The sequence below is a fragment of the Lepidochelys kempii genome, chromosome 16 (assembly GCF_965140265.1).
Source record: "Lepidochelys kempii isolate rLepKem1 chromosome 16, rLepKem1.hap2, whole genome shotgun sequence".
NCBI classification, from domain to species: domain Eukaryota; kingdom Metazoa; phylum Chordata; order Testudines; family Cheloniidae; genus Lepidochelys; species Lepidochelys kempii.
Genome location: NC_133271.1, coordinates 4,581,227 through 4,594,022, shown reverse-complemented (window position 1 = coordinate 4,594,022; position 12,796 = coordinate 4,581,227). Strand labels below are relative to the sequence as shown.

General features: G+C 48.8%; 1 protein-coding gene across 12 annotated transcripts in view; it reads right to left on the bottom strand.

Annotated features, from left to right (window-relative positions):
* The window catches only part of PNPLA7 (patatin like domain 7, lysophospholipase), a 439,100-nt gene that overhangs the window by 77,135 nt on the left and 349,169 nt on the right, over window positions 1-12,796 (bottom strand). For all 12 annotated transcript variants that reach the window (XR_012155226.1, XR_012155225.1, XM_073314045.1 and 9 more), the window contains one exon: window positions 1,611-1,767. Coding sequence is in view for 10 of the 12 variants with exons in the window: in XM_073314045.1 (XP_073170146.1) it covers window positions 1,611-1,767 (157 nt within the window). In the remaining 2 variants the exon portion in view is untranslated. The remainder of the gene's footprint in view (window positions 1-1,610; window positions 1,768-12,796) is intronic.

Sequence of the window (12,796 nt, the reverse complement as noted above, 5' to 3'; positions counted from 1 at the left end):
ACCCCTTGGGGGAGAACTGTATGTCTCTGGCTCTATTTTACCTGCATTCTGCCATATATTTCATGTTATAGCAGTCTCAGATGATGACCCAGCACATGCTCATTTTAAGAACACTTTTGCTGCAGATTTGACAAAATGCAAAGAAGGTACCAATGTGAGATTTCTAAAGATAGCTACATTCAACCCAAGGTTTAAGAATCTAAAGTGCCTTTCAAAACCTGAGAGGGATGAGATGTGGAGCATGCTTTTAGAAATCTCAAAAGAGTAATACTCTGATGTGGAAACTACAGAACCTGAACCACCAAAAAAGAAAATCAACCTTCTGCTGGTGGGATCTGACTCAGATGATGAAAATGAACATGCATCGGTCTGCACTGCTTTGGATTGTTATCGAGCAGAACCTGTCATCAGCATTGGATGCATGTCCTCTGGAATGGTGGTTGAAGCATGAAGGGACACATGAATCTTTAGCACATCTGACATGTAAATATCTTGCGACACTGGCTACAACAGTGCCATGAGAACACCTTGTTCTCACTTTCAGGTGACGTGAACCAGAAGCAGGCAGCATTATCTCCAGCAAATGTAAACAAACTTGACTGGCTGAACAAGAAATGGGACTGAGTGGACTTGTAGGCTCTAAAGTTTTACATTTTTATTTTTTAATAGTTATTTTTTGTACATAATTCTACATTTGTAAGTTCAACTTTCATGATAAAGAGATTGCCCTATAGTACTTGTATTAGGTGAACAGAAAAATACTATTTCGTTTTTACAGTGGAAATATTTGTAATAAAAAATAAATATAAAGTGAGCATTGCATACTTTGTATTCTGTGTTATAACTGAAATCAGGATATTTGAAAATGTAGAAAACATCTAAAATATTTAAATAAATGGTATTCTATTATTGTTTAAGAGGGCAATTAATTGCAATTAATTTTTTAAATTGTAATTAAATTGTTTTAATCGCTTGACAGCCCTACTTTAAATTCAAGCTCCTGTACTGTCTAGTCACTGCACCGAATGCATTAATGTGATCCTTCCCCATCACACATCCACCCCAAACCCACCTGTACAATGAGAGAAAGAAAAGCCAGATCCACAGCAAGAATGCAGCTGAGTACAGCACCAGAGTGAGGCATTTGTCCTACTGATGCAGTGTAATGTTACAAAATATGATCAAGTCCAGCAGAGTGCCCTAAGAGCGCTCTGTTTTTCCAACAGATATGGTAGATATGCTCCATGATCAAAACATCAGATTCCTGATTTATGGAGATTAGTTCTGTACAGAGCTGCTGACATGCCTCACTCCAATAGGCACCAGTTCTGTCTACAGGAAGCATCCTGCACTCTGCCAACAAAGTTTCTCATGCTCTGTGGCAGTGTACACTTTTGCATAAGGCACTGGCAGCATCTCATCCTTCACTACTGGTAAAACAAACATATCAGAGCCATTTCAAACACTCTTCTTCACCTCTCCTAAGATCCAGAGGCTGTATTCTGACCTTGGACTGCTCCTTCTGTGCTGCCATGTGTGCTGTGGCTAATGTGAAAACTCCTATACATTAAAAGTGGAAAAGAATATAAACATATATTCTACTTTCTTACCATTGCCCATTGCCTTGCTTTGATCCTCATCTGATTATAGCTACGCTCTTCAGCATACAGGGCACTCATGAATGAGCCAATGGAAGTTCCTCCAATCATATCAACTGGGATGCCTGCTTCGATCAGTGCCCTGATAATCCCCACCTGGGAGCACCCTCTGTGTCAGAAGAAAAAAAACCAACACTATCAGACAAATAGAACTGCTGAAGGGAAATAAAAACTATTACCTCTTAAGGGAAAAGAGCCAGGAAAGCACATTTTTTGTGCATTATACAAATAATCTGTGACACTATATGAAGCACAGAAATTAGAAATGGAAAAGGCACCAATCTGTCCATCCTCTCAGCAGTGTAGAATTGTTCTCTACACTTTCAAGTGCTTTGTCCAGTCTCTAGTTTTAAATATTCTAGTGATAAAGCTGGTGCCACTTCCTTGGGAGACTCTTTTACCATCTATAAATCTCAGTTGTAAAAACTTCCTGTGCTCCATTTCATCCTATTCCTGTCACTGCCCCTTGGATCACTTTATACAAATCCTATTCCTGTCACTGCCCCTTGGATCACTTTATACAAATCCTCTCCCTCCTTGCTGTTTACACATCGTACAGTGCTTCAAACGGCTACACAGAGAGGTAGATACGCTGGAGGGCCGGGATAGGATACAGAAGGCCCTAGACACATTTCATTCGTTCCGTCTAAGGCTGTGTCTACACTTAAACTGCTTCAGCAGCAGCTATGACACTGCAGCACTTCAGCACAGACACGCACTACATCAACGGGAGCGGTTTCTCTGTCGGCTCAGTTAATCAGAGCGGCAGCAGCTCAGTCAACGGAAACATTCTTCTATCGACCTAGTGCCGTTTACACTGGGAGTGAGCAAAAAGAAAAGCAGGACTTGTGGCCCCTTAGAGACTAACCAATTTATTTGAGCATAAGCTTTCGTGAGCTACAGCTCACTTCATCGGATGCATACTGTGGAAAGTACAGAAGACGTTTTTATACACACAAACCATGAAAAAATCAGTGATTATCACTACAAAAGGTTTTCTCTCCCCCCACCCCACTCTCCTGCTGGTAATAGCCTATGTAAAGTGATCACTCTCCTTACAATGTGTATGATCATCAAGGTGGGCCATTTCCAGCACAAATTCAGGTTGCTCAGGGGTGTGGATTTTTCACACCTGAGTGACGTAGCTGGGTCAACATAACTTCTTAGTGTAGACCTGGCCTACCTCAATCTCCCTGGCTGCTGGAACACTTTGAGGCAGAGTCTCATCTCAGTTACACTGGCGAAAATGGCTTAACTGGAGTCACTCTAGAGAGACACTGTTGTGAACAAGGGCAGCATGCTCCTCTCTGAATTCTCCTCCCCACTTGTCCATCACAACACCTTCTTGCCCAGGACTAAGCAGAGTATTCTAGCAATGGCCTCACCACTGCCAGAGAACCCTATCAGTTTTAAAACTCTAAATGGTGGCTGCCTTCAAGACTTGTTCCTTGCACCTGGTACTGATGAGTCTCTGTGCTCACACACCTGCCTGCACTTCAACCTCATGTCTGAAGTCAGCAACTTGCTTTTGCCGATGTTGCTTTTGCCAAGCAGAAGGTCCTACAGTGTGAAACATGCTATCTGCTTAAATCCACAGCCTTTGTGGATTTTCTAATATATGTTAATGAAGTATATTAAAGCTTGTCTTTCTCAAAGGGTGCTTTTAGAATGACCAGTACTGGCCCTAGGTCTGTCTTCTTCCCCATATTTACATTTTAGAACTAAATTTTTATAAACACTTTTGGTTTTTGAAATGTTTGCCAATTGTGCTTTCATTAAATGTGAAATGTCACCTTTCCTCTTTTAATAGAGCTTTTCTTTGGAACCTGATTTAAATAGTTAGCTTCCTAATCATGTCGTTGAACGAATAGCTTAGCTCACCTTTCTCTTTAAAAAAAAAAATTCCTCTGTTCCCATGTTCCTAAATAAAGATTTTCTTTCTAAAAAACAAAACAAAAAAACCCCTCTGGTTTTCCCTGTATAATCAGATACCCTTGTTCATGTGTGTGGGATTTTATTTTATTTTTATGGTTCTGGATTTGTTTTTTTTCTGTTGTATGGCTGGCTCCCTGAGCCTCCTGGATCCACATAAATAACATTCATATTATTTCTATGAGGTAATATCTTTTATTGGACCAGCTTTTCTTGGTGAGAAACACAAGCTTTCAAGCTACACAGAGCTCTTCGTAAGCATAAAAGCTGATGTCTCACAACAGAAGCTGGTCCAATAAAAGCTATGACCTCCCCTGTCTTGTCTCTCTGATATCCTGGGACTCACACAGCAACACTGCACTATGGACCAGCTACATCACCTGTATGCCTTGCAATGATAGAGGAACCCCCACCCCAAACAAAACAAATGGGATTTCCCTTTACACAGAGGTTATACGTTTAGTTAGCTACCCCAGCAGTGAATGGGTCAGAGGCATCCGTTCTGAAGCAAGGGCCTGTAAAAACCAGAGAGTGGTGACTATGGTTCTGTTGATTTGAAGGGACTGTGTACAGACACTATGCTTTGTTCATAAGAGACTGACCAGATGATGCTTCTGATTCCCAGCCCCCCAGTGTGGAAGGTCTGAATGCAGCGTGGCTATTCAATTTATTGATTAAAAAAAGCTCATGAAACTTTTCAACAGCTGGTTCGTCAAAACCTACAGTCCACATAAGCCAGGGCAGCCTGCCAAAGCAAGCTGCATGCAGAAGGAGGCAGTCAGCACATGTTCTGTTTGCTAACAGCTAGCGGTTACCCCATCTATCCAGAGTAGGCCGCCTGCATATTATGACAGAATAGTAAAAATTCAAGTCCGGATCAAGACCTCCAGTTAGCTAACAACAACATGAGGACAGAAAGTGCAGGGCAGGACAGCAGTGACTGCACACCTCTTGTGGGACCAGGCAGTTTCACATGGGATCCTTATTTGTTTCCTGGCGACACCAACAAATGCAACATGCCCATTGTGCAGGGACACAGGTAACTTATGCCAGCACTGCACATACCACCAGCAGCAGAGATGGGCGCCACGTTAGGAATGCATCAGGAAAGCCTTGCTGAGCACCCATTGCTCCCAGCAAGGTCAGCGGGAGTGATGAAATCAGGCCAGCAATACTTTAGATAGATCTGGACGGCGAGCTATGCTGCAGAAAGGACCATACAGCTCTCAGACAGCTGTCCTTAACATCAAAGCCATTTGTATGGGTACACTTCAGTAGTGCTTGCCCTCAGTTATATCTTACACTTGCCCCCCACCACAGGCAGGACTCCGTGTATCAAATAAAAGCACTTTCCTTCTCCCTCTACCTCTCCCCTACATGTTAAGCTACTGCAGAATTATTCCAAATGGCATCCCTAAGGAATTCCTCTGGTTGAGAGGAAATGGGTCTAAGTGGTTAGTGCAAAGAACCCAGGAGAAAGAGTCCTGGATTCCATTTTCAGCTCTCATCCTAACTAGCTATGGACTATAAGGTGGCTAGAAAGCTGGCTAGTTTGTCGGGCTCAACGGGTAGTGATCAATGGCTCCATGTCTAGTTGGCAGCCGGTATCAAGCACAGTGCCCCAGGGGTCGGTCCTAGGGCCAGTTTTGTTCAATATCTTCATTAATGATCCAGGGGATGGTGTGGATTGCACCCTCAGCAAGTTTGCAGATGACACTAAACTGGGAGGAGTGGTAGATACGCTGGAGGGTAGGGATAGGATACAGAGGGCCCTAGACAAATTTAGAGGATTGGGCCAAAAGAAATCTGATGAGGTTCAACAAGGACAAGTGCAGAGTCCTGCACTTAGGACGGAAGAATCCCAGGCACCGCTACAGACTAGGGACCGAATGGCTCGGCAGCAGTTCTGCAGAAAAGGACCTAGGGGTTACAGTGGACAAGAAGCTGGATATGAGTCAACAGTGTGCCCTTGTTGCCAAGAAGGCCAATGGCATTTTGGGATGTATAAATAGGGGCATTGCCAGCAGATCAAGGGACGTGATCATTTCCCTCTATTCCACATTGGTGGAAAAATTGGAAAGAGGGCAACAAAAATGATTAGGGGTCTGGAGCACATGACTTATAAGGAGGGGCTGAGGGAACTGGGATTATTTTGTCTGCAGACGAGAAGAATGAGGCGGTATTTGATAGCTTCTTTCAACTACCTGAAAGGGGGTTCCAAAGAGGATGGATCTAGACTGTTCTCAGTGGTACCAGATGAGAGAACAAGGAGTAACAGTCTCAAGATGCAGTGGGGGAGGTTTAGGTTGGATGTTAGGAAAAACCTTTTCACTAGGAGGGTGGTAAAGCACTGGAATGCATTACCTAGGGAGGTGGTGGAATCTCCTTCCTTTCAGGTTTTTAAGGTCAGGCTTGAGAAAGCCCTGGGTGGGATGACTTAGTTGGGGATTGGTCCTGCTTTGAGCAGGGCGTTGGTCTAGATGAACTCCTGAGGTCCCTTCCAACCCTGATATTCTATAATTCTAGCTGCCTGTCTTGAACAAGTCAAGTGATTAGCCATTCTGAGCTTCAGTTTCCCTGTAGAGGGGGTGCAATCCTATCTACTGTGCCCTCTTCTCAGGGTCAATGCTTGCAAAGTGCTTGAGGGACCTCTAATAAATGTTACATGCTGCAAGTGCAAAGTATTATTTGTCCCCCTAGCAATAATTACAAATAGGTTACACTCTTAATTTCTGGGAAGGAGTGTGGTGTGAGGGGCGGATAAAGGTATGTTCTCAGTATTCATAGAATCATAGAATATCAGGGTTGGAAGGGACCCCAGAAGGTCATCTAGTCCAACCCCCTGCTCAAAAGCAGGACCCATACCCAATTAAATCATCCCAGCCAGGTCTTTGTCAAGCCTGACCTTAAAAACTTCTAAGGAAGGAGATTCCACCACCTCCCTAGGCAATGCATTCCAGTGTTTCACCACCCTCCTAGTGAAAAAGTTTTTCCTAATATCCAACCTAAACCTCCCTCACTGCAACTTGAGACCATTACTCCTTGTCCTGTCCTCTTCCACCAATGAGAATAGTCTAGAACCATCCTCTCTGGAACTACCTCTCAGGTAGTTGAAAGCAGCTATCAAATCCCCCCTCATTCTTCTCTTCTGCAGACTAAACAATCCCAGTTCCCTCAGCCTCTCCTCATAAGTCATGTGTTCCAGACCCCTAATCATTTTTGTTGCCCTTCGCTGGACTCTCTCCAATTTATCCACATCCTTCTTGTAGTGTGGGGCCCAAAACTGGACACAGTACTCCAGATGAGGCCTCACCAATGTCGAATAGAGGGGGACGATCACGTCCCTCGATCTGCTCGCTATGCCCCTACTTATACATCCCAAAATGCCATTGGCCTTCTTGGCAACAAGGGCACACTGCTGGCTCATATCCAGCTTCTAGTCCACTGTCACCCCTAGGTCCTTTTCCGCAGAATTGCTGCCTAGCCATTCGGTCCCTAGTCTGTAGCTGTGCATTGGATTCTTCCGTCCTAAGTGCAGGACCCTGCACTTATCCTTATTGAACCTCATCAGATTTCTTTTGGCCCAATCCTCCAATTTGTCTACGTCCCTCTGTATCCTATCCCTGCCCTCCAGCGTATCTACCACTCCTCCCAGTTTAGTATCATCCGCAAATTTGCTGAGAGTGCAATCCACACCATCCTCCAGATCATTTATGAAGATATTGAACAAAACCGGCCCCAGGACCGACCCCTGGGGCACTCCACTTGACACCGGCTGCCAACTAGACATGGAGCCATTGATCACTACCCGTTGAGCCCGACAATTTAGCCAATTCTCTAGGCAGTCCTTTCTCACCCCAAAACATACCACCTCAGCCACTGGCTTCACATTTGGAGTTTCACGTACGGGGGGATCAACATGGAGATAACTTCGCCTTTCTGGCAGAAGGTCTTGCAGAAAAATTCCTGGTCACAAATCAGGCCTTTTCCTTAGTCCCCAGAGGTAAATGCCCCAGCATTTGTTAGAGCCTTTTAATGCATGAAGAAAGAGCTGAACTGGGAAAAGGACAAAAAAATACCCCAGAGACAAGCACACGTATATGCTACACACGTGCCCAGCCACAGGACAGATCACTTACAGCTCACTGGAAAAATGAGCAAACAGAGCAGGATCATTCAGCTTAAACTGTCAGTAGGAATACAGACTGGCTCCTGTGCTGCGGTCAGATTACTGAAGGGAAACAAAATTAATACAAAATAGATCCCACATGCTAAGATTTTCTCTTCCTTAAATTACATTTAAACTTCAATAGGATGTCCTCTGTCAGGGGAATAAAAACATACAAGACAGCATATGCTGAGCAGAAGGGTCACTTGCTTTCCACACGGCCTGGGATTCCTGACATAGGGTATGTCTACACTACGGAATAAGGTCGAATTTATAGACGTCGGTTTTTTAGAAATCGGTTTTATATATTCGAGTGTGTGTCCCCCCACAGAAAATGCTCTAAGTGCATTAAGTGCATTAACTCGGCGGAGTGCTTCCACAGTACCGAGGCTAGAGTCGACTTCCGGAGCGTTGCATTGTGGGTAGCTATCCCACAGTTCCCGCAGTCTCTGCTGCCCATTGGAATTCTGGGTTGAGATCCCAATGCCTGATGGGGCTAAAACATTGTTGCGGGTGGTTCTGGGTACATATCGTCAGGCCCCTGTTCCCTCCCTCCCTCCGTGAAAGCAAGGGCAGACAATCGTTTCGCGCCTTTTTTCCTGAGTTACCTGTGCAGACGCCATACCACGGCAAGCATGGAGCATGCTCAGGTAACCGTCACCCTATGTCTCCTGGGTGCTGGCAGACGCGGTACGGCATTGCTACACAGTAGCAGCAACCCCTTGCCTTGTGGCAGCAGACGGTACAGTACGACTGGTAGCCGTCATCGTCATGTCCGAGGTGCTCCTGGCCACGTCGGCTGGGAGCGCCTGGACAGACATGGGTGCAGGGACTAAATTTGGAGTGACTTGACCAGATCATTCTCTTTAGTCCTGCAGTCAGTCCTATTGAACCCTCTCATGGTGAGCAGGCAGGCGATACGGATTGCTAGCAGTCGTACTGTACCATCTTCTGCCGGGCAGGCAAGAGATGAGGATGGCTAGTAGTCGTACTGTACCATCTTCTGCCAAGCAGCCATGAGATGTGGATGGCATGCAGTCCTTCTGCACCGTCTGCTGCCAGCCAAAGATGTAAAAGATAGATGGAGTGGATCAAAACAAGAAATAGACCAGATTTGTTCTGTATTCATTTGCTTCCCCCCCTCCCCCGTCTAGGGGACTCATTCTTCTAGGTCACACTGCAGTCACTCACAGAGAAGGTGCAGCAAGGTAAATCTAGCCATTTCTTATTGGAACCCTCCGTGAAGTCCTGCCTGAAATACTCCTTGATGTAAAGACACCCCCTTTGTTGATTTTAGCTCCCTGAAGCCAACCCTGTAAGCCGTGTCGTCAGTCGCCCCTCCGTCAGAGCAACGGCAGACAATCGTTCCGCGCCTTTTTTCTGTGCAGACGCCATACCAAGGCAAGCATGGAGGCCGCTCAGCTCACTTTGGCAATTAGGAGCACATTAAACACCACACGCATTATCCAGCAGTATATGCAGCACCAGAACCGGGCAAAGCGATACCGGGCGAGGAGGCGACGTCAGCGCGGTCACGTGAGTGATCAGGACATGGACACAGATTTCTCTGAAAGCATGGGCCCTGCCAATGCATGCATCATGGTGCTAATGGGGCAGGTTCATGCTGTGGAACGCCGATTCTGGGCTCAGGAAACAAGCACAGACTGGTGGGACCGCATAGTGTTGCAGGTCTGGGACGATTCCCAGTGGTTGCGAAACTTTCGCATGCGTAAGGGCACTTTCATGGAACGTTGTGACTTGCTTTCCCCTGCCCTGAGGTGCATGAATACCAAGATGAGAGCAGCCCTCACAGTTGAGAAGCGAGTGGTGATAGCCCTGGGGAAGCTTGCAACGCCAGACAGCTACCGGTCAGTTGGGAATCAATTTGGAGTGGGCAAATCTACTGTGGGGGCTGCTGTGATGCAAGTAGCCCACGCAATCAAAGATCTGCTGATATCAAGGGTAGTGACCCTGGGAAATGTGCAGGTCATAGTGGATGGCTTTGCTGCAATGGGATTCCCTAACTGTGGTGGGGCCATAGACGGAACCCATATCCCTATCTTGGCACCGGAGCACCAAGCCGCCGAATACATAAACCGCAAGGGGTACTTTTTGATTGTGCTGCAAGCTCTGGTGGATCACAGGGGACGTTTCACCAACATCAACGTGGGATGGCCGGGAAAGGTACATGACGCTCGCATCTTCAGGAACTCTGGTCTGTTTCAAAAGCTGCAGGAAGGGACTTTATTCCCAGACCAGAAAATAACTGTTGGGGATGTTGAAATGCCTATATGTATCCTTGGGGACCCAGCCTACCCCTTAATGCCATGGCTTATGAAGTCGTACACAGGCAGCCTGGACAGTAGTCAGGAGCTGTTCAACTACAGGCTGAGCAAGTGCAGAATGGTGGTAGAATGTGCATTTGGATGTTTAAAGGCGCGCTGGCGCAGTTTACTGACTCACTTAGACCTCAGCGAAACCAATATTCCCACTGTTATTACTGCTTGCTGTGTGCTCCACAATATCTGTGAGAGTAAGGGGGGACATTTATGGCGGGGTGGGAGGTTGAGGCAAATCGCCTGGCTGCTGGTTGAAAGCCAAACACTAGCAGAGTGCTCAGGAGATACCCATGATCCATCCTGTCGAACACTGTCTCCTGATCCAGGGACAGGAGGGCGAACGACAGACCGTCCCTACACCCGAGTTCCAAGAGGTCCCGGACCAGTTACAGTTGTCGAAGATGGTGCGGATGGTGCAGTTGTCGAAGATGGTGCAAAGACTCAGCTGAGACGGTGACTAGGTCTGGGCTGAGGATGCCCCAGAACACGCGGTAAAACTCCACAGTCAGCCCGTCCATGCCCGGAGATTTATTGGTGGGCATGCGGCAGAGGGAGAGAACTCAGCCAGAGTGAGAGGCAGCTCTAGCCAGTCTCGGTCACCCGCTCTGACCGTCGGGAGTTCGTCCCAGAGCACTCTGCAAGCGTTAGGATCAGTCGGATCCGGGGAGAAAAGGCTTGCGTAGAAGGCCCTGGCCCTCCTGCACATCTCCGCCTGATCCATGAGGGGGGTGCTGTCCTCTGCCAGGAGGCAGGTGACGTGCTTCTTGGCCCCCCTCTTTTTCTCCAGGGTGTAGAAGAAGCGGGAGCCACGATCCATCTCCCGAAGAAGGCGGATGCGGGATCGAACAAAGGCACCCCGGGCCCAATGGCCCCCGAGGGCCTGGAGCTCCTCCCGCTTCTCCCGGCCTGTTCTGCAGAGGGGCGGATCCTCGGGGTTGGTGGCCAGATGCCTCTCCAGCTCTAAGACCTCCCGTTCCAACTGCTCTATCGCCCCATGCCTCCCTCGGCTGGCGCCCCGGGTGTTGTCACTGCAGAGGAGCCGGGCGTGCACCTTTCCCAGGTCCCACCACCACTGCGCCGAGGGAAAGCCAAGCCATTGTCCTCGCCAGGCCAGCCAGAACTCCCAGAAGGATGTCACGAAGCCCACATCCTCCAACAAGCTGTTGTTGAAATGCCAGTAGGCCGGCCCCGGCCTCTCCGCACAAAGAGAGGCGGTTACGGTGGCTATATGATGATCAGAGAAGGGGGCTGGCCGGATGCTGGAGGAGTGGGCCCGTGAAAGGTGGAAACGTGATAAATAAATGCGGTCCAACCGGGAGTGGCGCAACTGATGGGCCTCCACCCGGACAAAGGTGAATGTCGAAATGTTGTCCGGGTGGTGGTCGCGCCAGACGTCCACCAGGGAGTGGTGTTCGACTATCTCCCGGAGGACGTCTGCAGCAGCAGGGCAGTGCTCGGTCCCCGAGCAGTCCCGCTCCTTGAGGGTGGTGTTAAAGTCCCCACCCAGGACCAGGCACTCATGAGGATCCAAGGTGCCGAGGAAAGCGGACGCCTGCTGATAGAATTGTAGCCGCTCCGGGCCTGATGCCAGGGCATAGATGTTAATGAGATTGACCACGAGCCCCTCCATACGGACCTGGAGGTGCAGCAGGCGGCCTGGCACAGCCTCGGCGACCCCTAGCACCTCGGGCCATAGGTCGGGGGAGAATAGGGTCACCACTCCAGCCGTACAAACTGTGAGACGGCTAAAGTAGACACTGTTCCCCCATTCCAGCTGCCAGCTGTCTTCAGCAGCTGGATCCGTATGGGTCTCCTGAAGGAAAACCACAGAGTATCCCCCCTCCCGAAGGAAGAAGAGCAACTGGGACCTGCGGAGACCCATCCTACAGCCCCGGGTGTTCAACGTTGCGATGATGAGTGGTGCCATGAGGAGGGCTGGGGGGGATCCTCACCGGCAGGGATGCTCGCAGCCCCCATTGGGCCACTCATCAAACTGTGACCTACCCCGTAGGTGAGCAATGAGTCACGGAAGCCACGAACCCACTGGTAGGCTGCGGCAGCCTGCTTCCCGGTCCTTTTACCCTCCCCCATAAGGGCTCTCACAGCCCGGAGGATCTGATGAAAGTCCCCCCATCGCTGGAGAGCAAGCTGTACCTTGTTGCGGGAGCCATGGACGTCTTCTAAAAACTCCTGCAACTCCTCTCGCAGCACATGGGGGTGGGTGGGATTACTGACTCCTGACCATCCTCTAGCCGGGCCCCAATACAGCCCCGTGATCCACCGAGATGGGCAGGCAAGGAGCAGACCCCTGACATGGTGGCCCGCCTCATACCCTGGGTCGATAGGAGCAACGGAGGGAAGATAGCAGCCCCGAGTGGGTCGGGACAGGGAAACACAAAGCCCGCTGCCTGGGGGTCATCTGCTGGAAAAGGGAAGGAGACAGTCCCAGGAGCGGCAATAACATCACGGGAGGTGGAGGGAATAGGGACAGAGTCAGCAGCAGAGGCAGGGACGGGGTCAGGGGCAGAGGTGAGATTCCAGGCTCCAGAAGTCAAGCAACTGGGCGGTGGCACTTCCTGATCAGGCTCAAGGGTTTGGGGGGGTGGGGAGGGGGCTCTCAGCGATGCTGGGCACAGGCTCTGTGGTGGGTTTGGCAGCCACGGCATCAAATGGACTGTTTTCTGTACGGCCCCCACCTG